At 52.3% G+C, this 24,184-nt stretch overlaps 1 protein-coding gene across 12 annotated transcripts in view; it reads right to left on the bottom strand.

Moving 5' to 3' along the window:
• The window catches only part of Eph (Eph receptor tyrosine kinase), a 1,175,025-nt gene that overhangs the window by 70,416 nt on the left and 1,080,425 nt on the right, over positions 1-24,184 (bottom strand). For all 12 annotated transcript variants that reach the window (XM_071672575.1, XM_071672576.1, XM_071672570.1 and 9 more), the window contains 3 exons: positions 5,612-5,807; positions 4,105-4,340; positions 3,032-3,266 (listed from right to left, as the gene is read on the bottom strand). In XM_071672575.1, the coding sequence (XP_071528676.1) occupies positions 3,032-3,266; positions 4,105-4,340; positions 5,612-5,807 (667 nt within the window). The remainder of the gene's footprint in view (positions 1-3,031; positions 3,267-4,104; positions 4,341-5,611; positions 5,808-24,184) is intronic.

Raw genomic sequence — 24,184 nt, 5'->3', positions numbered from 1 at the left:
CAAACTCATCGCCCCACCCACAAAAACTTCGCAAGCCTCATCTTACCCTCCATCATCCTCCACAATAACTGTCATAACCATCAGTGTTTTTGTAACCTGACCACCCCCACCCCCCCCCCCCCCCCCCAGAACCTGTACACAACACGACCCAGCATCCATCACAACCAACACTCAGCTGCTCGCCTGCCACCATGTACTGAAGTCTGGACTGTGAGTGACCCCGTCCGCTGACCTTTACCCCCTTTACCTTGAATGACCTCCTGACGTCGCTGCCGACGTCCTCACCATCCGACAAGAGTGGGTTACTTCAACCCACACTTCAACCCCCCCTCATCATACTACAACCTACACCAACCTGTGCTGGGGTGTCGTTGCGCCTCTCCCCAACTGTGCTGGGGTGTCGTTGCGCCTCTCCCCACTTAACCTAGTATGGCCAGCCATCTCCCCATCTGACCCCGTTTGGTCAGCCGTCTCCCCCCCCCCACTGCACCTCTGGTGTGGCAGGCGGCGTTTAGCCTGGTGGTCCAATACCCGCGCCATGGAATAAATTTACGATCACCTGACACAGTAAATGACTGATGAACCGAGGAAATTCTTCACAAGTCTCGGCCGCCCGCCTCCAGTCCGCCCAGCCATGGTGCCTGGCCTCCTGAGTTACCCCCCCTCCTACCTCCTCCTCCCCGCACCGCACCTTACTCACAACCGCAACCAGAACAACCGGAACTACAACCCAAAAGAACCACCACCACTATAAAAGTCGAGGCCATCATTCTAAAAACCATACGCTCCTTGCCACAACTCGGTGTGATCCACATCTTTGAATATCAAGTCAGATGTATCGCTGAAGTATGAACTCTCATTATACTTTCGTATCTCGCCATCATAATCCCATATTTTCTTATCAGCGTCCGAAATATCTTTTTTTGCCTAAATTCTTGCATATACAGAGTGTAGGTCATATGTCCCTCTAATTATCTTTCTATACAAATTCTTGGTCGTTGAGTAGCGGGTTCTGTGTGCTATGGGAGACGATCCCTCAATCGTCTTCAGCACTTTCAGTTTCAGACGTACTAGACGTCTGCTATGATGCCCTTAACAGCACCCATGAAGCCACGAGGGGTCACCCGAGGCTTCAGGAAGCGGTGACACGGAGCGGCTTCAACCAGTGGTAACAAATTAACGACACAAATGACCTAAGCAAACTATTAAACATTCCAACCTTTACCGACTGCAAATCCAAAATACCATCGCCGTCATTACGAACAAATTACCAACACAAACTCATTCCGGCCTCGAAGTCCATTTCTGGGGGGTGACAAACGCTGCATGGCAATCATATGCAAATAAAATATTAACACATGATCGCCGAGTATCTAATAACAAAACAACATCACTTCTGAGGGGATTAAGCCTCTGCAGCGTCGTTTAAAGACGATATAAACCTTTTCCGTTCTTAGTCTTCGCGTCCAGAAGCTAATTCCTCTGTATCCAACATGAAGGTACTGGGAGGCATAGTTTCGTATCTCTATTCGAAAATATTTCCCTACAGACATGACAGACATTGAAGAATGCAAAATACTACCACGGTAAGGTATCAAAGTGACATAAGCTAAGGTGCCAGACCCAGCTGTGGGGGTAGAAGACCTCCCAAACCATCGTAAGGTATACGTAAGGTAAGGTAAGGTGCCAGACCTAGCTGTGGGGGTAGAAGACCTCCCAAACCATCGTAAGGTATACGTAAGGTAAGGTAAGGTGCCAGACCCAGCTGTGGGGGTAGAAGACCTCCCAAACCATCGTAAGGTATACGTAAGGAAAGGTAAGGTCCCAGACTCAGCTGTGGAGGTAGAAGACCTCCCAAACCGTCGTAATGTTTACTAATGTCTTCTCCAGAGACCCTGCTGCACCGACGGTAAAGAGACACAAGAGACGAAGTCGCTGACGCTAGTTCCTCGGGGTTGTAGGTCCCTCCGGTACACTTCCCAGTGAGGCAAGAACACCCAGTACACAAACACATCATGACCAGGTCTCGGTGTGTATACAGGAAAAACTATCATAAGATCGCAAGTGAACCGAAAATTTAAACTTTTATCCTGAAAAACCATGTCGACGACGCACCTTTCGTTTAATAACATCACTCAACAAAGTGTAAACGAACGTAAAATTAAGGAACAACGTACCAAACCCGACCTGAAGCGCCTCAAAATTAACCACAACACAAATGACCGGCAGAGCCAAGTTAATCTGACCCTGGGCCAGACTCCTGTGTGGTAGACACACACAAGCTTTACGTCTTTACTAACCTGGAAGGTTACAATCCAGGCCAAGACTTTATGATCTAATACACATTTCACACACACACACTCACACACACACACAAAGATGGCGTTGTTAAACATTAAGATATCCAGACATACGTAATATCACATAAGACGTCGGTAGTCGACTCGAGGTAAACTCAAGCATGATATTCGTCGTCCATGAAGAGACGAATTTGCATTCCACAGGCTCCTCCTTGATCACCGAGGACAAGTTAGAGAGACTGAGTGAATCTTTTCCTTGCTGGAGACGGAAGTCATGAGGCACCAACACCGCCTCCAGGGAAGGGCACATGACATCCACCGAAGGATCGGTTCGTCATTAGAATACCTGTATACACTCACGATCAAGGACGCACAATTCGCAGACACAAATTATCCTAGACAGCTTCGCTAAGCCACACCTCGAGGGGGACTCAACTTCGAGGAACACGTCATGGCTGTGGCACGGCACCAAGAGAGGCCACGTCCGTCCACGTCGCAGAACGTCAAGCCAGGAAAGAGCCCGGATAGGTCATGAAATGACGCAATAGCGAAGCACGGCAAACACGCCAAAGAGGACAAGCGAGGAGGCCACGTCAAACCACGAGGACAAGCGAGGAGACCACGTCAAACCACGAGGACAAGTCCGAAAGGACAGGCGAGACCACTTCAGAAGGGCGTGGCGAGGCCACGTCAGACCACTAGCCTACGTCAGAAGACGGCCTCGTACTCACCATCGCAGGTCTGCTTCTCCACGTTGGCCTGGTAGCCTGGGAGGCAGGCGCAGCCACCACCCAGGAGTGACCACTGTCCGTCGCCAGTGCACAGGAAGGAGGGGGAACTCTCCTCCCGAGCGTGAGCCACACACGTGCCCGTCGCTTGCTCTATGCTCGTGACCTCCGACCCCGTGGGCGTGGTGGGGAAGTGCGTGAACGCCTTGGTGATTTCCGGGCACGTGATGTAGTACACCTGTCGAAGTAGATAAGAGGTAGATTAGTGCATTGTGGGGGGAAGGAGGGTTGTGTACGTCTCTCACTACAACCAGGGCATGACGGAGCAAGTTGACAGGGTTACAACTCCACTACAACCGTCTAGAAGTATACTTAAGTTTACATTTCACAATCAAGACCAAGAGGAGGAGTTTACATACATACTGCGAACAAGTTACGTCAATGAGCTTACGTGAGTACTGCGACACAAGTTACGTCAAAGGAGTATCACACTCGTGTGTCTACTTACGCCAGGCACATTCATCCTGGCTCATGAAACATCATAAATGACTTATCAATTACCTTAGAGATAAGACAGATCACTAATTGACAGCACCACTACATACATCACAGATAAATGTACGAATTTCGTACCACTAATTAATGCCTGGTGATGAGGTATGACATATGATAACTGGGGTAACCCATCAAACACAAGGAAAATAGTGACATGAATAACAACTTAATACCCGTCAATTATGATGCAAGGTCATGGAGAGGCCAGAGGAGAGCCGAGGTCAGGTCACGTACCAGCTGTACCATGGGTCTCGGGTACAGAAGTTAATGAGAGGACCAATGATAGGCGAGGTGACTGATGACTTATGAGGACAGTAATCCATGTGGTGATGATAACGAGGTGACTCATGAGGATAGTGAGGCAAGTGGTGGGGATAATCGAAAGGTGAGGAGACTAGAGAAAGGTAATGAGACCAAAGGGTAGAGGAAGACAGACGCATGAGATGAAGATGAGTTCGTGAGGTGTGATGAGGATGAGAGATGAGGACGCCACGTAAAGCAGAATCCAGTTTGCTGCTCACCTTTATAGCCAGGAGGGAGATGCAGGCGCCCTGGTCCCTGAAGGCGAAGTACACGCCCTTCTTGGTGACGGGGATGGACCTGACCTCAGAGTTGATGATGATGTCGGCAGAGTTGGTGAAGCGTCCTTCGTCAGCAGCGATGCGGTCGATCAGCTTGTAACTCTCGGGCTCCCAGAAGGGCGGCTCCTTCGTGGCGGCGTCGAACTCGTAGTAGAGCAGCGAGAAGGTCTCCTTGCCTGCAGGAGGGTGTCGTAAGGAAAGAAGTGTTAGCTCCTTCAGGCCTAGCAGCCATACCCACAGATCCTACATGATGACAGGACTGATGCTGTTTTCTTTGGTCTACACTGATAAGTGAAAGTCACCAGTACTGCAGTATAAGGTATCTGTCAAGTTAGGTACCTCAGCAACACTCCTATCAGGTATCAGGTACGAAAACTGAGTATTAATTGTAATTAATAATTTTCGTGATAGGTGTTCAAGCTGTACTATGAGGTATTATATACTGGTGTCAGGTATCAGGCAGCGATACGTGTTAAAAGTAAATTAATGTCAATGTAGTAACAGATACTTACAGGTCTAAAAGTACTTCAATCAAAGTAATATTAGGTATCTATGGGTACTTGGTACTTCACTGACAAAACAATATCAGGTATCACATATTTACATATATTAGGAACTTAAGTGACAATTTAGAGGCGGGTATTGATAAGGTATCAGATGCTTCATTAAAAATACACAGCACTAAATAGTATCGGGCATTAGAAAACATTTAGAAAGAATTTTCCCATCATCAGCTGTGTTGTGTGTAGCTTGACCTGGAAAAAAAAAAAGTACAACTCCCAGGACAGACTAGCATCAGATGCTTGTAGTAACCTAATATTCGGTTCAGGGATCATAGAATCTTTGCCATCTGGAGATTTCCTTAATTTCTCATTGAAAATATGTGTACACATGCTACACAGTCAAGCCTGACTGTCATACACATTGACATAATGCTAGAGATGCGAGGCAGGTGTGCCTCCAGGTATGTGAATATGTCATCGGTACATGATGGGAACATACGTCAGAGAATATGACGGGGTTACGTAGGCTTGGGTTTATGTGGGAAGGAACGGGGTACCAGTGGCCATGTGGGAGGGTAGGTGTTATGAAGGGCCATGTGGGAGAGTAGGTGTTCTGAGGGGTCATGTGGGAAAGACAGGTGTAAAATGCCACGTGGGAAGAGCAAGTATATCCAAGGGTTACGTGGGAAAGGCAGGGAGATAATGACCAAATGGAGGTCATCAGTGTTGGGGAGGAGGAAGGTCACCTGAGGGGTAATGTCACAAAGGTCATACAGGGTCAGGTATGACCCCCAAGATCTGGCGAAGACCAAGGGTGCCACAGGTCATTAAGAAGGTGGGTCAAGTGTGTGGTAGGGGGTCCGTCAGAACGCCATGTACTACACCACAGAAGCCAAGACAAGACCACTGTGGTCTGTGGCGCGAGGGGCAGCACTCATACTCACAGGAGAGGGCAGTGCCGGGGAAGAGGGAACAGTCGCGCATCGAGAACTTCACTTCGATGTACATGCGGTTGGCGGGTCCTCGCTCGATGAAGGGCGTCCAGAGCCAGTTGTTCACGTTGTGGTAGGCCACGTCGCACACCACGTACGACCTCCAGTTGATGCCGTTCTCGAACTGCGTGAAGCTCTCCTCGACCCACTGCAAGCGAAAGGTATACATTACTACATTGTGCATTAACATGAATATATAAATCACACACTACATATAACCCCCCCCCCCCATCTCCCTTGAGCACGACGGTACGACCCTTGACCACGACGGTGCGACCCTTGACCTAGATGGTGCGACCCTTGACCACGACGATACGACCCTTGAGCACGACGGTATGACCCTTGAGCACGACGATACGACCCTGGAGCACGACGATACGACCCTGGAGCACGACGGTGCGACCCTTGACCACGACGGTACGACCCTTGACCACGACGGTGCGACCCTTGACCACGACGGTGCGACCCTTGACCACGACGGTGCGACCCTTGACCACGACGGTGCGACCCTTGACCACGACGGTACGACCCTTGACCACGACGGTGCGACCCTTGACCACGACGGTGCGACCCTTGACCACGACGTATGACCCTTGAGCACGACGGTGCGACCCTTGAGCACGACGGTGCGACCCATGACCACGACGGTGCGGAACCCTGAGCACGACGATACGACCCTTGAGCAACGACGGTACGACCCTTGAGCACGACGATACGACCCTTGAGCACGACGTTGTGCGACGTTGGAGCCACGTGCACCCGATACGACCTCCCTTGAGCACGAACGGTATGACCCTTGAGCACGACGATACACCCTTGAGCACACGGTATGAAACCCTTGAGCACGAGATAACGACCCTTACCACGACGGTGCGACCCTTGACCACGACGGTGCGACCCTTGACCACGACGGTACGACCCTTGACCACGACGGTACGATCCTTGGGTATGTTTGGCTGACTTTTGATGTTGACTAATTGTCAGGTAAGAAAAAATGGCCAGGCTATCAGGCCCAAGGTCCAGAAAAACGCGCTCAAGGGTCGTACCGTCGTGCAGGTGGGTCGTACCGTCGTGCAGGTGGGTCGTATCGTCGTGCAGGTGGGTCGTACCGTCGGCCATGAGGTTCGAGATGATCCATCCAAAGTTTAATTGTTCAAACCCAAACACAAGTGATCGAAAACTACTGCAAACAGGCAATCATCATGCATCAATACACACACACACACACACACACACACAGAGCACCGTCTAAACCTTACAATCACTATGCAAGCAAGTGGCCCGCATTATAAATATGGAAGATAAATATATATTGAGAGAGAGACACATACGAACGCCCCCCGCCCCCCCTCCTAGCCAGTGGGCAGGAACATTATACGCAGTTCACCATGACGATAAACCGATCAGCGTAAAGCAATGTCGGCCATGATAAAATAAACCAGTTCCCACTCCCACACCCTCCCCCCCTCCCCCCCCCAGGCTTCATGCGTTGTAATGAGGGCATCACTCACGGCAGGACCCCCCCCCTCCCCCCACCCCCTACCCACTCTGGGCAATACATCCTTCACCCCCCTCCCCTCCCCCCCCCCTCTCCTTTGGAATTTTAGAGCACTGCAGTCATTATGTTCAACGCTGACGCGACGTTAATAAACGACGCGAATTACGGTTAACGAAGGCAATTAACGGGGAGACCGTCATGTGATCGCTGGCACCCGGGGGTGAGGCCTCCCATCCAGTGTGAGGAGTGTGACACAACCAGCGCACGACGGTCCTGCTCCTCCTCCTCCTCCACCAGACGGAGCCAGCCCGCGCCCCTCACACGCGGGGACGCACGAGGGCCAACAAACGTTACCTCATTAGCGTCATAATGGTCGGCCATATACTGGCCTCTCTCTCTCTCCCCGAGACCTCACAACGCCCACACTTCACACCCTTCATCATCCACTCCATCATTCACCATCCTCAACGAAGCACACACACACACACACACACACACACACACACACACACACACACACACACCACACACCCACCCACCCACCCCAAGTACACACATACCACACACACACACCCTACACACAAACACACACCACACACACATACACACCCCACACATATACTTCCCGTCCCACATATCATGCTTCAGCTGTGTATTCCGAGGGAAGGAGGTCACGGTAAAATAATAAAAAAAAAAGGTCAGAGGTCAAATCTCCTCAAGACGTGGGCGTGACCAAGTACTTTTAAGCTATTGGTGGAATGCACTCCGCGCTCACTCAGAGACTGCGGGCGTGGGCGGGTGCATCTGTGCATGCGTCCTTGTGCGTGTTGATGCAAACGTTAATATGAACCAAGCCGCTCCCTGCGTCTGTGATCAATCCCAGACTGACATGTGGCTACTTTTGGCCTGCGATTAATCCAATCTTACATTTCGTTTTCTTTATGTTAGCTGAGACGACATGGGGCTACGACAACCCCCCTCCAACCCCGGCGGAGAAGATGAACAGCTGGGTGAATCACGGACAGACCGCCGAGCCCAGGATCCGAACCCGCGCCGGCCCAAGCAGGCATCATGGTCAGCAACGCTAACATAAGACTATGGAAGCTCAATTAATCTTTTCGTAGCGAAAAATAAAATTATTCTGACGATTCTCAAGTTGACGGCAGAGTTACCGTCTGTATCAATACGAGACCCTCCACTGTCGCACACCCTCCAACCTTCCCTCCACCTGTCCCTCCTCTTCCACTACCTTCCCTCCATCTGTCCCTCCTCCTCCACGACCCTCCCTACATCAACTGTAGTGTGTGGATGTGGCAATACAGGTGGAGGGGGCGTGGGGAGTGGTGAAGAGGGGAGGGAGGGGGGGCACTAGATGATGAGAGGGAGGCACTGGGGAGCTGAGGCAGAGCATGGTGGGAGGGGCTCGAGGATGTTGGGGGTCTACTTAACTCCCCATTACCGGGGAGTGGGGAGTGGGGAGCATGTGAAGGCGGCACCAGAGAAGGCAATTATGAAGCCCACGCCCTCCGTGTCCCGCTACTGGCAGGGAGGCAACCGCGCTGATTATCCCACGATCCCAGCATCGTTCATATGGGGGGGGGATCACAGACCAGGTAACCAGCAGACAACCGCGAACTGGATTTCGAAATGATAAGGTCGATGACAATTCTGAATAGATGACTGGCCAGCCCGCCATTACAAATTGGAAGAAAACGCGAAGTAGTGAGGAAAACGGGGGCCAGGATCACCCCCCCCCCCCCCCCCCCCCCCCGCAGCACACCTTCAGACTGCACAGTGCGGGAACCTGTACGGGGGTAATCCTGGGATGCCAACAGAAAACGGAGTGAGGGGCGGCATCTTCACCTACGCCCTGCAATAACTAGACCGCTGCAGACCACACCACCCCGGGTGGTCCGCGTGGTCTATCAGGTCCGGAGGGCGAAGCCCACCCACCGCGTCATCCCCCCCTCCCCCAAAGACCCCGCCCACCTCCGGCCCACCCGGTTCTGATAGTGGGCAGTAGGGTAATGGCCTCGACGTGTGCCGGACCAACCCGCACCATTATCTCTCTCTCAGGCGGCCAGCGGCGGCATCGCATTCCCATCCTTGCTCGAGATGACGGTTCGTGTGTGTGTGTGTGTGTGTGTGTGTGTGTGTGTTGGGGAGATACAGGGGAGAAGAGAGAGAAAAGCATTGGAGATACGGTAGACAGTATAGAGGACGTGGATGAAAAGGGAGGTCTCTGTAGGCCTGGGGAGAGGGGAGACTATGGGAATTCCTGGGGAGATTGGAGGGCTAAGGGGCCGCCAGGAGTCGAATCCAGGAGGCGGTGGGGAGAAGGTCGTGGCAATATGGAGGGCGAGGGGGAGACAATAACGAACAGACTGCGACGCTGGGGAGACACACGAGGCAGGGATACTGAGGAGGAGGAGGAACACCTGCTGCAGGAGGGGACGATGAGGGGCGAGAGGCAGCAGGAGGGGACGACGAGGAGCCAGGCAGCAGCAGGAGGGGACGACGAGGGGCCAGGCAGCAGCAGGAGGGGACAACGAGGGGCTAGACGCAGCAGGAGGGGACGACGAGGGGCCAGACGCAGCAGGAGGGGACGACGAGGGGCCAGACGCAGCAGGAGGGGACGACGAGGGGCCAAGCAGCAGCAGGAGGGGACGACGAGGGGCCAGACGCAGCAGGAGGGGACGACGAGGAGCCAGGCAGCAGCAGGAGGGGACAACGAGGAGCCAGGCAGCAGCAGGAGGGGAGGACGAGGGGCGAGACGCAGCAGGAGGGGACGACGAGGGGCGAGACACAGCAGCAGCAGGAGGGAACGACGAGGGGCCAGACACAGCAGGAGGGGACGACGAAGAGGTGCCACACACAGTAACAGGTGGGCTATTCCACGACCTCCCTCTGGTAATTAGACCCACCAATTACCACCATGGCCATTAAGTCACTATTAACCAAAAATGACAATAACTTTGAAACTTTAACAAGAATTCTGTAGTCACTTATGACCCCTCACCATCACGGTAGGTCATCGTGTGAGCAACAACACTCTCCGTGACCCTGTGACCTCTGACCGGTGGGCGTGTCCCCTAAAGTGACCCCACATGTGTGACCCGTCTGCACCTCCCGGGCCTCGGCCACACGCCTGCCATAACCCCCCACCTCACAACTCGTCTTCGCCATGCACAGCGCACGACCAATTGCCCTTCAGGACGCCACGTGCAGGACGACCATGCACAGGGAGGTCTGGCCAGGTGCTCGGTGCGTTCATAATGCAATGGTGCGTTGGTGATGAGCCGGAGCAGAGAGAGTCAGCCATATAAGGTTCGCCACAGAGGCACCGACACGACCAGACGCCCAGGTCCCATCTTCTTCATCCCTCAGGAATCAGAGAAAAATGGCGTCTTGTGGGATACCAGAACCTCCTCCGCTCATTTGCATAGTCCACTGTAGTACATTTAACACGTAATGTTAAACTTTTTTTCTTAAAAAAGGGTTAACAATATATATATATATATATATATATATATATATATATATATATATATATATATATATATATATATACACAAAGGTTTCTGGTCGCGCAATTTTTGGTGCTCAGCTTCTACAAGATACAGAGAAGAACGAGTTAACATGGCCTCCTACACCTCTGATGGGGCCATGACCAGACCCCTTCCTCCCCTACACCTCAGATGGGGCTAAGATCAGACGCCACACTACACCTTTGATGGGGTAGGATCGAGCCTTGTGAGCCTTTCTGCCACCTTCCGGTAACCACAACCAATACTTGTAGCACCACAAAGCACGAAGGTGTGTGTATCCATTATGAGATTAACATTCTTCAAACCTACGTATATATAACTCTTCCCAGTAAACCCAATCTCAAATAATGGCAATAAGAGAATATATGACGAGCGCAGACCCCCGTCTGCACCCGTGGCGAGACGGCAACCAGCGGCACGTCTTCTCAAACACTGCAAATGTCACATTCATTTTAATTCATGACCCGGGGAGGGGGAGGCCTCGCCCCTGACCTTCCTCGGCCACACCTCCGGCCGGGTCACGAGATACACGCCACAGGTCGCGCCGGGGTTGACCTCGCCTCCCTTGAAGCCTGCGGGGTCAGCGTGAGGGTCGGCTGGTGGACATCGCGTGTCCTGGAGTTATAATTGGCGCACAACCACGCCGTCTTGTTTCTTCCATTATTTAGTTGTGCATTTCTTCATTCCGCCGCAAGAGTGGCAGGCCAAGGGTGAAAACCCGGGCTAGAGAGGTTTCAGCCAGAGACCATAGCTGGTGGCTGCAGACGAAAAAAAATCCTTGAAGGTTTCACATAGAAACCTAAATAGATTTAGGATAAAGAGACGAGAGATTCTGACATAAAACCTTGACAGGTTTCAGTCAGAGACCTTGACAAGGGAAAGTAGATAGAAACCAAGATGAGAGGTTTCAGACGATAAAAGAAATTTGCTGGTTTCGTGTCACATTTCCCGTCGTCAAATCCTACCTACCAGGGCCCCGCCAGCCAGAGAGGTTCAACACTGCAATGAGAGGGTTGAGGGGGAGAAATTGGCGAGTACTTTTCTCTCTCGGAAAAAAATTAACACACAAGGGCGAACAAAACTACGAAAAATGAGCCCGTCCCCACGAATTCAGTACACGAATTCAATTAGTGAGAGTGACTTAAGCTGCGTACGTTCGTGTCAGGCTCGCGTGCGTAGCCTCGTCCAATATACGCCTCTTAAAACCCGAACACAAAACACGGCGTAGGTCATCCTCTCCCTCCGCACTCCCAACCTCTCCCAGCGTGTCGTGGGTCGTCAAGTGGAGAGTGTCACGGATAGGGGGATAGGAAGGGAGAGCAGGGGACACGGAGAGAGTGGAAGGTAGGGGGGATTAGAGGGTAGGCAGGATAGGGACAAGTCTATAATCCACTTGGAGATACGCGACTCCACACTGAGAGACATCGACGGGAAGGAGGCGTCGAGTGAGAGACATCGACTGGAGGCGGCGTCGAGTGCTGACAGCGTGGAAGGAGCGTCGAGTGAGAGCATCGACTGGAGGCGGCGTCGAGTGCGGACAGCGTGGAAGGAGCGTCGAGTGAGAGCATCGACGGGAAGGAGCGTCGTGTAAGAGTATCGACTGGAAACGCATGGAATGAGGAACTGGAAAGGACGTCCAGCCAGCGGTGTGGGTCTACTGACTGTCGAGCACAGATCCCTCCCTCCCTCCCTGCCTGCCTGCAGGTCGTGTGCCAGGTGAGTAACAACAGATGGCTGGTCTACGTGGGGACCACCTCCAGTGTAATATTGCTCCCCGAAGATCGCAAGACTGAGGAAGATCCGAGGGGCATCGCTGGTGGAGTACATACCACTTATCACCAACAATACAGCACCAACAACAACATTAAAGTCTCCAACACAACCACCATCACTAACAGCAACTACCATCGCCCCAACAAGACTTCACCATAACCAACATAACAGCCTCCATCACTGTCATCATCTTCAACAATACGTCATAATCCACTCCCAAGACCGACCATCCTCCTCCACCATCAACCTCACCATCACTCACCATGACACACACTCGTCTCTCAACCTTGCAGGTCGACCCTGGTCCAAGCTAGGTGCACGGTTGACCCCCTGATCAACCAGGCTGTCAATGGCCGTATCCCCTGAGACCAGTGCCACAAAACGCATGGGGGGAAATCACCACCACACAACCACACACCATCACCACCGGTGTCTACCACACCACTCCACCACTACATCTGTATCTTCCACCACACAATTACCTTGACCCTATTCACAACCAGTAACTACCCCCCTTTATTCCCCCGACCCGACAGGATTATACAACTAAAAAATGTTTTCTTTGTTGAGGAAAAAGTCGAAGGATTTCTCTCTCTCTCTCTCTCTCTCTCTCTCTCTCTCTCTCTCTCTCTCTCTCTCTCTCTCTCTCTCAGGTAAATTCAAGTTGGAAATTTACTCCCAGTAATATCCCGTGCAATGTCGGCCAAGGTTGAAGGGAGCCACAATTTATGTTGGCAGCTTTTTAGCAGTGTTTTAGCTGCTGGGAGGGGCCGTGCGTGGCTGCAGGAGGCTGAGTGAAGGGGGGGGGATGAGGAGGGTGGTGTACGTGGGTGGTGGAGAAGGGGATTTGTGGGTAGGGGGAGATGGGATGTAAAGGGATTCATAGGGAGGAAGGGGACGCAGTGAGGCTGCGGGAGGGAGAGTCTGGACAGTGAAGAGCACTGCGTGCAGAGGGGGAAGGGACGGTGTCATTGGAGGTGTCTGTGGGCGGCAGTGCTGGGTGAAGTGGGCGTTCAATTTAGGAATAGAAAACGAGGTGCAGGTGTATGGGTGTAGGTAATATGAGGCGAGTGAGGGGGTGGGGAAATATGAGTGTAGCGAGGGTAAGGTGGGTGGGGGTAGGGAAATATGAGTGTAGCGAGGGTAAGGTGGGTGGGGGTGGGGGAAATATGAGTGTAGCGAGGGTAAGGTGGGGTGGGGTGGGGGGTCGAAACATGAGTGTGTGGGTGGTGGAGGGGAAGGAGTAGTAGGGAGGGGTGACCACAACAAACAACCCTAACACCTCACCAACTACCCTCCACCCAACCCTACCCGAGCCGCCCTGGAGGGAGGGAGGGAAGGAAGAAAGGAGGGAAAGGGAGGGAAGGAAGAAAGGAGGGAAAGGGAGGGAAAGTGATGGAGGGCCGCCAGGGAGGCAGAGGGGATACAATCATGGCACAACCCAGGTGGAACAAGCAACAACGACGCTAGCAATTACAACCTGCACAACCAAGACCAGAGTGGTGTCCAGCCTGGCAGCACGGGTGGTGGCAGCTGGGGACCACATCATCACACACAATTTTCACTGGGTGTTGTGAGTGGGTTGGGCGGGGGTTATGACCTATGTTATGAACTGCTGTGAGAACTACCACCACACAGCTCTGGCTGCTGGCCGTATGTTCCCGATTTTATTGCCCCAACCCCTTCACGCTGGCCCCACGCCCCGTCCTCCCCAGCGCTCCCCTCTCACCGGCCAACACTTCCAACCCAACCTCCTACACTGGCCCTACACCCTCTTCCCTCCCCTCACGCTCCCCCCCCTCCACCATGCCTGGAGTGGGCCTCCAGTCTGGACAGCTTCCAGTCCTGGAAATGGCTAGTGCACGTCCACATCCCACTCTTACTACCCACCCGTTTACGTAAAATAATACCACTCTGCATTTAACTGTTAAAAACACTTACACGATATAACCAAAAAAAAAAAAAAAAAAAATAATAATAATGAACAAAATAACGACCACTTGCAAAACACAACACAGATACTTTCCCGTAAATATTGATGGCATTATCATGGTACGAACACTACCACTATAACGACACTCCACCAAGACATGAACCACCCACTTCGTGCGGCGATATCGCCCGTACTGCAAGGACGGAGGAGGATGACCCATTGGCAACATCAACAACTTTCCCCACCTCACGTCGACCTTAGGGGCGCTGCATGACCCCCCTCCTCTCGTGTTCTTGGTGCCTCACCACGTCGTACAGCTGGGCCGTACGTGGCACACTAACAACTGCTCCTAGCAACATCCACCACATGTTAATATGACTTAATAATGTTCCAGGAGGAACGAGCCATCGCTTCTGGTGTCCAGTGGGATAAAAAAAATTTCCCCGACATCAGATGGTCGTTAGCGCCTCGCCCGTGATGACGTGAGACCAGGACACGACGGCACGACCCCTGGGTGTGATGACCTGGTCTTTGACCTGACCCTGAGAGAGGTCAGGTCAAAGGCCAGGTCAGCATGCATATGGCTCGTGCCAACGTGCCTATGGGGCTTAGCGAATTTGAAATACGGAATGTAATTTAGATAACAATTAGTTATAAATCCTCTATATTAGCACTCCCCTCTCTCCGGTCAACACTCCCCTCTCTCCGGTCAACACTCCCCTCTCTCCGGTCAACACTCCCCTCTCTCCGGTCAACACTCCCCTCTCCGGTCAACACTCCCCTCTCTCCGGTCAACACTTCCCTCTCTCCGGTCAACACTCCCTCTCTCCGTCAACACTCCCCTCTCTCCGGTAACACTCCCCTCTCTCCGGTCAACACTCCCCTCTCTCCGGTCAACACTTCCCTCTCTCCGGTCAACACTCCCCTCTCTCCGGTCAACACTCCCCTCTCTCCGGTCAACACTTCCCTCTCTCCGGTCAACACTCCCCTCTCTCCGGTCAACACTTCCCTCTCTCCGGTCAACACTCCCCTCTCTCCGGTCAACACTTCCCTCTGCCTGGCTAACACTTCCCTCTGCCTGGTTAACACTCCCATCTCCCTGGTTAACACTCCCCCTCTCCCTGGTTAACACTCCCCCTCTCCCTGGTTAACACTCCAGTAGCCAGCCTGGCTGTATCTGCAGGTAATACAGAACCCCTTCGTCGACTTCTTCAGGTTTGAGGTCATATAACAATCGCCTCTCCATTTTTGTTTTTGTATTATGATCGTTTATACTGCCTTTTTCCTCCTCTCTCTTCGCCCATCCCCCCCAACCACCCATCCTATAACCACCCATTCCACCAAGCCCCAGCGAACACCATCACCCCCACCTCCCACAGCCTAAACCAGCCTCTCTTCTATCCTCCTCCCCCTAAAGTCCCCCACACTAACACTGCTACCCCGCCTCCACCCACCCCACCTGCGCTATTCAGTATTCACAGCCACGCCGGCCTGGATAACCACCCGCTAAAAAGAGCGATGTAATCGGAAAAATGCGATGGGTATCCATCTTCCAAAATTGGGAAACTCTACGGGGCCTCCAACCGCGCTTTTACCACCAACGCCCGACGGTGTGTGTGGTGTACTAGCGGTGTGTGTGTGTGTGTGTTAGCGTACAGAGCGCGTCTTGCGTGTGGACGTGGGTGTAGCGTATCCCGTCGGACGCTTTTATTTATCATTACAGCCTACGACTTGCTGGCCGATAAAGTCGTCAGCGGAAGAAGTTCCTGGTCATAGGTAGCGTACAAACTCGTCAGCGGACGACGGTCCTGGACGCTAAGGTAGCGTACAAACTCGTCAGCGAACGAAGTGCCTGGGAACGCAGGCAGCGTACAACTTAGGGCAAACTGTTTACATACATCTACAAAAAAGGCTTTTTAAGGAATACTTGACTCTCCTCAGCACCCATGGTCGTTAATACGGCAGTGTAGAAACCCTTACGATCCTCCAAAAATCCTAGGAGGAGGATTTCCATCGAATTACGACGATCTCTTTTCTGGGGCGCGATATATGTGATCCTCCGCCGCAAAGAGGCGGTGGAGGATCATACCGCCGCAACCAACAACCCCTTCCTCCCGGATTCGGAGACTCACCCCCTCAATTACTGAGGAATTATATTCATCAACACCGGGTGATTAATTCATTATCCCAACAGAAAATTTGTGATTTAAGTTCACTTCCTATTGCCATGGACGACAGAACACAGAGGTTCCGCCTGCCTGACATGCTTAGTGGTATGCAACACGTACATCCTGGTACTTACATACACGATACGACAGTAAAAAACGGGGGCGAGGGGTCGGGAACTACTGTGTATATAATCACTCACTACTTAACTACGAGAATTAAATCAATTACCAGCTGGCAATAAAAAAAGAAACGGAATGTTATAATTGGTCATAACGGTGATAATGGCTGCATCACTGTGGCACTGTCTACACCATGCGAGGCTTAAGCCCATGGTAGATCTACCCTCCCCCCCCCCCACCCATGGTAGTTCACAGCCCCCCCGCCCCCCCCTCTCCCATGGTAGCCTAGCCTAGCTACGTCAAGCAACCCCCCCACACCCCCAGCCCTTTGTTTTTCCTGCTCTTTCCTCGAGCCTTTCACATTCATCAGGTCAACTTCTACTTACCTTCACCTGTCCTAACCCCCACAACAACATACTACTACCACCACCACCTCACGCTGCTCCACACAGACGTGGTGGTGCCTCCCCCCCAGAGATCAGCCTGGTAGCGCTACCCCCCTGAAGGGTTAGCCTGGGCAGGGCTACTACGCCTCTGTACGCCAATCTACCACTGCTACCCACCAACTCTCTGGGGTCAGCCTGATTCAGCTGACCTCGGGGGGGGGGGGGGGGGGGATGGCTCTGACACACGTGGGGTCAGCACGAAAATGATGAGAGGAGAGGTGGAGGGCGGGGGGAGGGGGGGGGTACAAATGGTTAGTTCATCACGGTGATATGGGTGAGGGGGGGGCCCCACCACAGCCGGCCATCTGTGGCTCCCAGAGAGAGAGAGAGAGAGAGAGAGAGAGAGAGAGAGAGAGAGAGAGAGAGAGAGAGAGAGAGAGAGAGAGAGAGAGAGAGAGAGAGAGCATGCAAGTCAGTGAGGGGTAGGAAGGTAATGTTGGGAGAATACAAGGGAAGCGGGGAGAGGATGCAGGATGGGGAGGAGGTGTGAAGGAGGAGGGCGTTAGGCTCCAGCAAGCAGGGGGGAGGTGTAGGGCAGTGTGTGTGTGGGGGGGGGGGGGGTTGGTTAAGGGTGGTGGGCTAGCAGTAACAGGCCGGGGGTGTGGGGGGCGTTTGCAGAGGTCCCGACGCCGCCTTATTGGACGGGCGAGTCGCTTTTACTGCCAGAACAAATGAAGTGTTCCTGGCCCCAATATCAGCCCAGTCTCCCCCAACCTCACACTGTAATTCAACCAACAACAATTTGGGCGATGCTTCTCTGGGCGACTCTACACCCGCCCCCCCCCACCGTAATATGTACCGCCTCGTCTTCCCCACCTTCCCTGCCCTCCTCTGCAATGGACGCACTGCTCCCGTTATTTCTCGAGCACGAAGGTTCGACACCCAGGGGGTATATGATGGCTCCTGGCTCTTGAACCAGGCCCAGATCAAAGGCCAGACTATCGTACCCTTGGGTCATGTCGTCGAACTCGAGTGCCGTACCGTCGTGCTCAAGGGTCGCACCGTCGTGCTCAAGGGTCGTACCGTCGTGCTCAAGGGTCGTACCGTCGTGCTCAAGGGTCGTACCGTCGTGCTCAAGGGTCGTACCGTCGTGTTCAGGGGAGTAATACTGCCAGGAGCAGAGAGGCTTATGTGCTAACACCGAGGAGGTGAGTAGCAGCTTGGGAAGCTGGAGATGGTAGTGCTGAAGGAAGCAGGAAGCAGAGTAGCGAGTGCAGCTGTGTAGCGGACGTAGAAGTGTAGTAGGTGCAGCAATATAGTACTGCAGATGTAGCTGGTATTGTGGGAGCAGCAGTGTAGTGGGTAGAGCAGTGTAGCGGATGCAGCAGTGTAGTACTGCGGATGTAGCAGTGTAGCGGGTGCAGCAGTGCAGCGCGTGTAGCAGTGTAGCGGGTGTAGCAGTGAGGGCCGTGGCAGCATTGATCCCGGGGTGTTAATAAGGGCAGCGGAGCAGTGTCAGCAGGCCAGCCCGCCCCTACTGCCGCCCCCACCACCACCCTACCACCGCCGCCCTCACCACCACACTCCAACCACCGCCGCCCTCACCACCACACTCCACTGCCGCCGCCCTCACCACCACACTCCACTGCCGCCGCCCGCTGCTAGCACCGCCACTTCCCATCACCGCACTCCAACCGCCGCCGCGCCATACTATCACCACAACTCCCCATCACCATACTCCAACCACCCTCGTCCCCTATCACCACACTCAAACAACCGCATCTTCCTCTCGTACTGTCCTTCAGCAGATAACCTGGTCACAGACCATCAGGTCTTGTGTTATCTGTCCTTCCCATGTACTGTCCTCCAGCAGATAACCTGGTCACATACCATCAGGTCTTGTGTTATCAGTCCTTCCCATGTACTGTCCTCCAGCAGATAACCTCGTCATAGACCATCAGGTCTTGTGTTATCTGTCCTTCCCATGTACTGTCCTCCAGCAGATAACCTCGTCATACGCCATCAGGTCTTGTGTTATCTGTCCTTCCCATGTACTGTCCTCCAGCAGATAACCTCGTCATAGACCATCAGGTCTTGTGTTATCTGTCCTTCCCATGTACTGTCCTCCAGCAGATAACCTCGTCATAGACCATCAGGTCTTGTGTTATCTGTCCTTCCCATGTACTGTCCTCCAGCAGATAACCTCGTCATAGACCATCAGGTCTTGTGTTATCTGTCCTTCCCATGTACTGTCCTCCAGCAGATAACCTCGTCATAGACCATCAGGTCTTGTGTTATCTGTCCTTCCCATGTACTGTCCTCCAGCAGATAACCTCGTCATAGACCATCAGGTCTTGTGTTATCTGTCCTTCCCATTTACACTCCTACCACTATTCACCAAGTTCCGACCATCACTCATATGAACCACCAACATTCCAAAAATGAATCATCTCTCCGTAAGTATGAATACTAATATGAATATGAATAATAATATGAATACTACAATTCCTGTCGTCTAGGTAGAGAGGGTGAAGGTGAGCGAAAGACATTTCTTGATAATAATGATAACTTCTGTCCAGTAATTACTCTAGAAATAAAAAAAACAACATACATGACAACAGTTTCAGGACCTGGGGTTGATTAATAATCTACAGAATATTCCACGTCAACACAGAGGGAATCGTTCGCAGTTCTCAAGAATGTCAAAAAATCTTGGGGATATGTTAAATGTGATTTAATATCACAATAGAGTTCTTAGCAATGATTGGTGACGCCTACATAACACATTACAGGCATCACTTCCTCCGTGGTGAGCTTCTGTGCCACCTCTATCAACGCCCTAATGGTTTGGCATAGCTTCTGTGGCGTCCACAGCAACGCTATACTCTCTGTACCACCCCAGCAACGAAAAATTGGTGTGGTATAGTCTGACCTAATTCAGAAACTGTATCTTAATGCCACCACCCACAGCAACGCCAGAATCGTGGGGCGTACCTATTTTCCTAGCGCCACCCTAGCAACGCTCCGTTGGCTTGGTGTGGGTTGCACTAACCCAGCAACTCTATACAGGCGTTGGCATAGTTCCTGCGCTACCCCAGCAACGGTAGAGCGTAGCGTCCACACAAACAACACAAGCTCCAAGGCGATGGTGATTGATCGGCGGTACTGGCAACCACCCCACGCACTACTACACTAATTTCAAGAAGCTGAGGCAAAACCCAGAATTTCCAGCGTGGATTCAAGAGTTTTAAAATTTATATACACACAGTATGATAACATCTCAGACTATGTTATATATATAATATATATATATATATATATATATATATATATATATATATATATATATATATATATATATATATATTAGAACTTGTGACCCTTGCATGTGCTACAATTGTATTGTATAATTCATCCTCCCTCCCATGCAGTTCCTACACCTCTGCATGCATTGTTCTCCCTTCGCTTCCCATTCACGAACGAGCGATACGGGATTCCAGTGTTCTGAGAGAGAGAGAGAGAGAGAGAGAGAGAGAGAGAGAGAGAGAGAGAGAGAGAGAGAGGCTTCTTGACTCAGCCTACAGACTGTATTATATAGTGTGACGTCGTAAGGCGCTCACTCTGCTCTGGTGTTGGTCACCACGCGCGACATTTCACCACACACGTCCGTGCCACCGCTGACAACACACGTCCACCTGCAGGCAGTGACGCCGTCCGTGCCACCGCTGACAACACCACGTCCACCTGCAGGCAGTGACGTCGTCCGTGCCACCGCTGACAACATCACGTCCATCCGTCACCAGCGACTCGAAGCCTCACGACCCTTACAACATGAAGCCAACACTACCACCTCCTCCTCCGGGACCAGTACTGCAGCCTCGTCGCTCAGACAGCTTCACCACACTCAAGCTCCGCTCCTGCTGGTGTAATAATCTCCCCAACCCCTTCTCCCCGTCACAACCTCTCACTGAAATAGTACGTCCCTCTCCCTTTCCTTCCCCCGACATGAGGAACCTCAAACCAGTGAGGGCACGACAAGGGCCACTACCTGCCATCTTCTTCACTATACTTTCGCGCAGACCACAATAGTGGATTGTCTAGCCCTGGAACCAAACTGCACAACACTTGCTACTTCTCCGGTCACTTAAGCTGTGCCAAGCGGCGGCCCGCAAGCTTCATTGCCTCCCCCACTGTCTGTCTCATCATGTAAGCTCTGTCAATATTGAAGCAGTCAGGTCTCCACTCAATAGTTCATAATGCAAGTAACACTTACATCTGCAGTGGTGAAGAGTTTTTGGTCAATAGCTTTTATAACAATTTTATTGCCAATTTTATTGCATTAAGACATATAATAATAGCTACCGGCTTAGCTAGCACCCATCTTCCATAGCTACTATCATTGCTAGCAGCCACCTCCCGTAGCTACCAGCCCTGTTAGCAGCCACCTCCCGTAGGTGTCACCTTCCGCAGCTGCCAACCTTCCCTGGTGTCACCCTCAGTAGCTACCACACCTGCTGAGCGCCGGGCTGCAGGACCCATCCTCCTAAACCAAAAGATATCTGTAACCATGAACGACGGAAGCACCTGATTACCCAACCATCAGCTGGCGTAACAAGAGCCAGGTGCCGTGTGAGCACCGCAACCGCAGCACCTGTCGCCCCAAAACTACCAATTGCCCTACCGATGCCCACCAGCACGCGCCAAGGGCCAATTCCCCAAGCAGGAACAACCAAACGACTCTCGTACAAACAGTCAGCTGGCTACCATCACCCTTGCCCCCGGGGTACAGTTATAATCCTCGACATGAGCGTCGCAGCACGTTCGACTCCCGCCGACAAAAGGGGGCAAATTAATACGAGATTTGTGGACACTGTATTGGGGGGGTTACCGCCGGCCATTGTCTCGAGGCCCGGCCACCCGTCAAGGACGCATTAAGACGCCGTAACAACGTCTCCCGCCCAAATCTCTCGGTCCAGAACCGACTAAGCGTTGGCGGAGTCCGCTGTGTGTGTGTGTGTGTGTGTGTGTGTGTGTGTGTGTGTGTGTGTGTGTATACGGACGAAGTGAATCCACTAGTCTGCTTACATCCACTTCCAAGCTGTCATGTATAATGCCATCACAGACCTTTCCTTGGCTTCCCGTAACTGGTAAACAAACCCTGAAATGCGTAGCCCCCTGCATTCCACATCACTCCAATTCTCTCCATCCCGTGCATGCCTCACACCTTTTTTTTTAATTTTCCAAAAGAAGGAACAGAGGGGGGCCAGGTGAGGATATTCCACAAAGGCCCAGTCCTCTGTTCTTAACGCTACCTCGCTAATGCGGGAAATGGCGGATAGTTTAAAAGAAAAAGAAAAAAAAAAAATATATATATATATATATATATATATATATATATATATATATATAATTACCCTACTGCCACAAGATTCAAAATCTAACAGAAGAAAGGTATACCATCACGTACCAAGTATAATTCATGACTGCATACGTAATACCATCTGACGTGGACACATTTTTCATCTATAGGATGAACAGTGGCGTGTGGCGTATCCACAGTCCGGCTTCCAGGATGGCCCTCGACCACGACCCTGTCGTCTTTGCTCATAGTTCGCGCAACAGTCTCTTCCCTCGTCTGTAAGCCAAGCTCTCTCTCTCTCTCTCTCTCTCTCTCTCTCTCTCTCTCTCTCTCTCTCTCTCTCTCTTTCTCTCTCTCAAAACCTTATAGTAGGTGGGCAGGTAGGTGGGCGCTGGTCATACCTCATCATAACCCACACTTGCATCACCTTGCCTCACTCCCTCTAACTTCCCTAACACCGTCTTTTTTTGCAACTTCTAGCTTCCTCATCCACCCGCCTCCCCTCACTCCTCTCCCTCATCCCTCACGACCTCCCACGGGAGAGTGTGAGAGACAGACCCCCTCCCCCACCCCTACCCCCTCGACGTCCCCCCCAAATCTTCACAAACCGGTACGGAACTTGCCTGTCTACGTGTCTGGGCCGCGCTACGTGCTGTGGCGGGCCACGTCTTCCTCCCGTATGCCGCCTCACACCGCTTCACCTCACAACAGCAGCCCTCCTCACACTCCACTCACGCCGCTTCGCCTCACAACAGCAGCCCTCCTCACACTCCACTCACACCGCTTCGCCTCACAACAGCAGCCCTCCTCACACTCCACTCACACCGCTTCGCCTCACAACAGCAGCCCTCCTCACACTCCACTCACACCGCCCTCCTCACACTCCCCCACCTCATCATCACCACCAAGCAAGGTGGATCACCATCACCATCCATCGCTGTCTCCATCCCCATTACTGTGCAACACTATCACCATTAGCACTATCATCAGAGCCTCCCCCTCTCCCCTTCCTTGTTACAGCTAGCAGGCAACCCACCCACGTCACATTATAATTCGCCAGTTTTATTTTCCTTTCCCCAGCGCAGCCTTGTGACGAGAGTGTTCAATATTCATAATCAAGAACCAATTCTGTTTACCATAATCCCCTCCTCCACCTCCTCCTCCACCCCTCCACCACAACAATCGCCTCCCGCCCGCCAGCCTTGTGTTTACTGCTCTGCTACCTGGATTTTCCCGGCGTAAAGTCTACTTTTGCAACTGTGATTCTTGGAACTATTTTTTGTTTGTTTTTGTTTTTCTTCCTATGACCCCCAGAGTTGAGCTGCGGTGTACATGATCATGATGGTGGCTGCTTCATCTCTCGCTCCATCCCGCTGTCTCCTTCATGCTGCCCCCCCCCCCCCCCCCCCCCCCAGTGCCCTAGCACGACGATCGTTTCCCCCCGTCTCTGCGGGGAGCGCCACGCGTCAGCCTCGCCTTCGGGAAGAAGTCTCGTCGCTAGTTCTCGTACGAGACAGGCAAGTCTCGTGAGCGGTGAGCGCTACGCGGTAACACTTCCTCATGACTATATCTCGTTCGAGAAACTCCCTCCCTCCCTCATCCTATTCATCTCTTCCTCCGTCTATATACTCTACTTCCTTCACTCCTCATTTGCAGATTTTTATATGATCAACTTCCCTCTATACTCCCCCATTCTCTCTACCATCTCCCCGCCCTCTCTCAATCTCTCTCCCTCCCTCT

This window comes from Panulirus ornatus, chromosome 17 (assembly GCF_036320965.1).
Source record: "Panulirus ornatus isolate Po-2019 chromosome 17, ASM3632096v1, whole genome shotgun sequence".
NCBI lineage: Eukaryota > Metazoa > Arthropoda > Malacostraca > Decapoda > Palinuridae > Panulirus > Panulirus ornatus.
The sequence above is the reverse complement of the archived record's forward strand: the minus strand, read 5'-3'. Positions and strand labels throughout refer to the sequence as shown.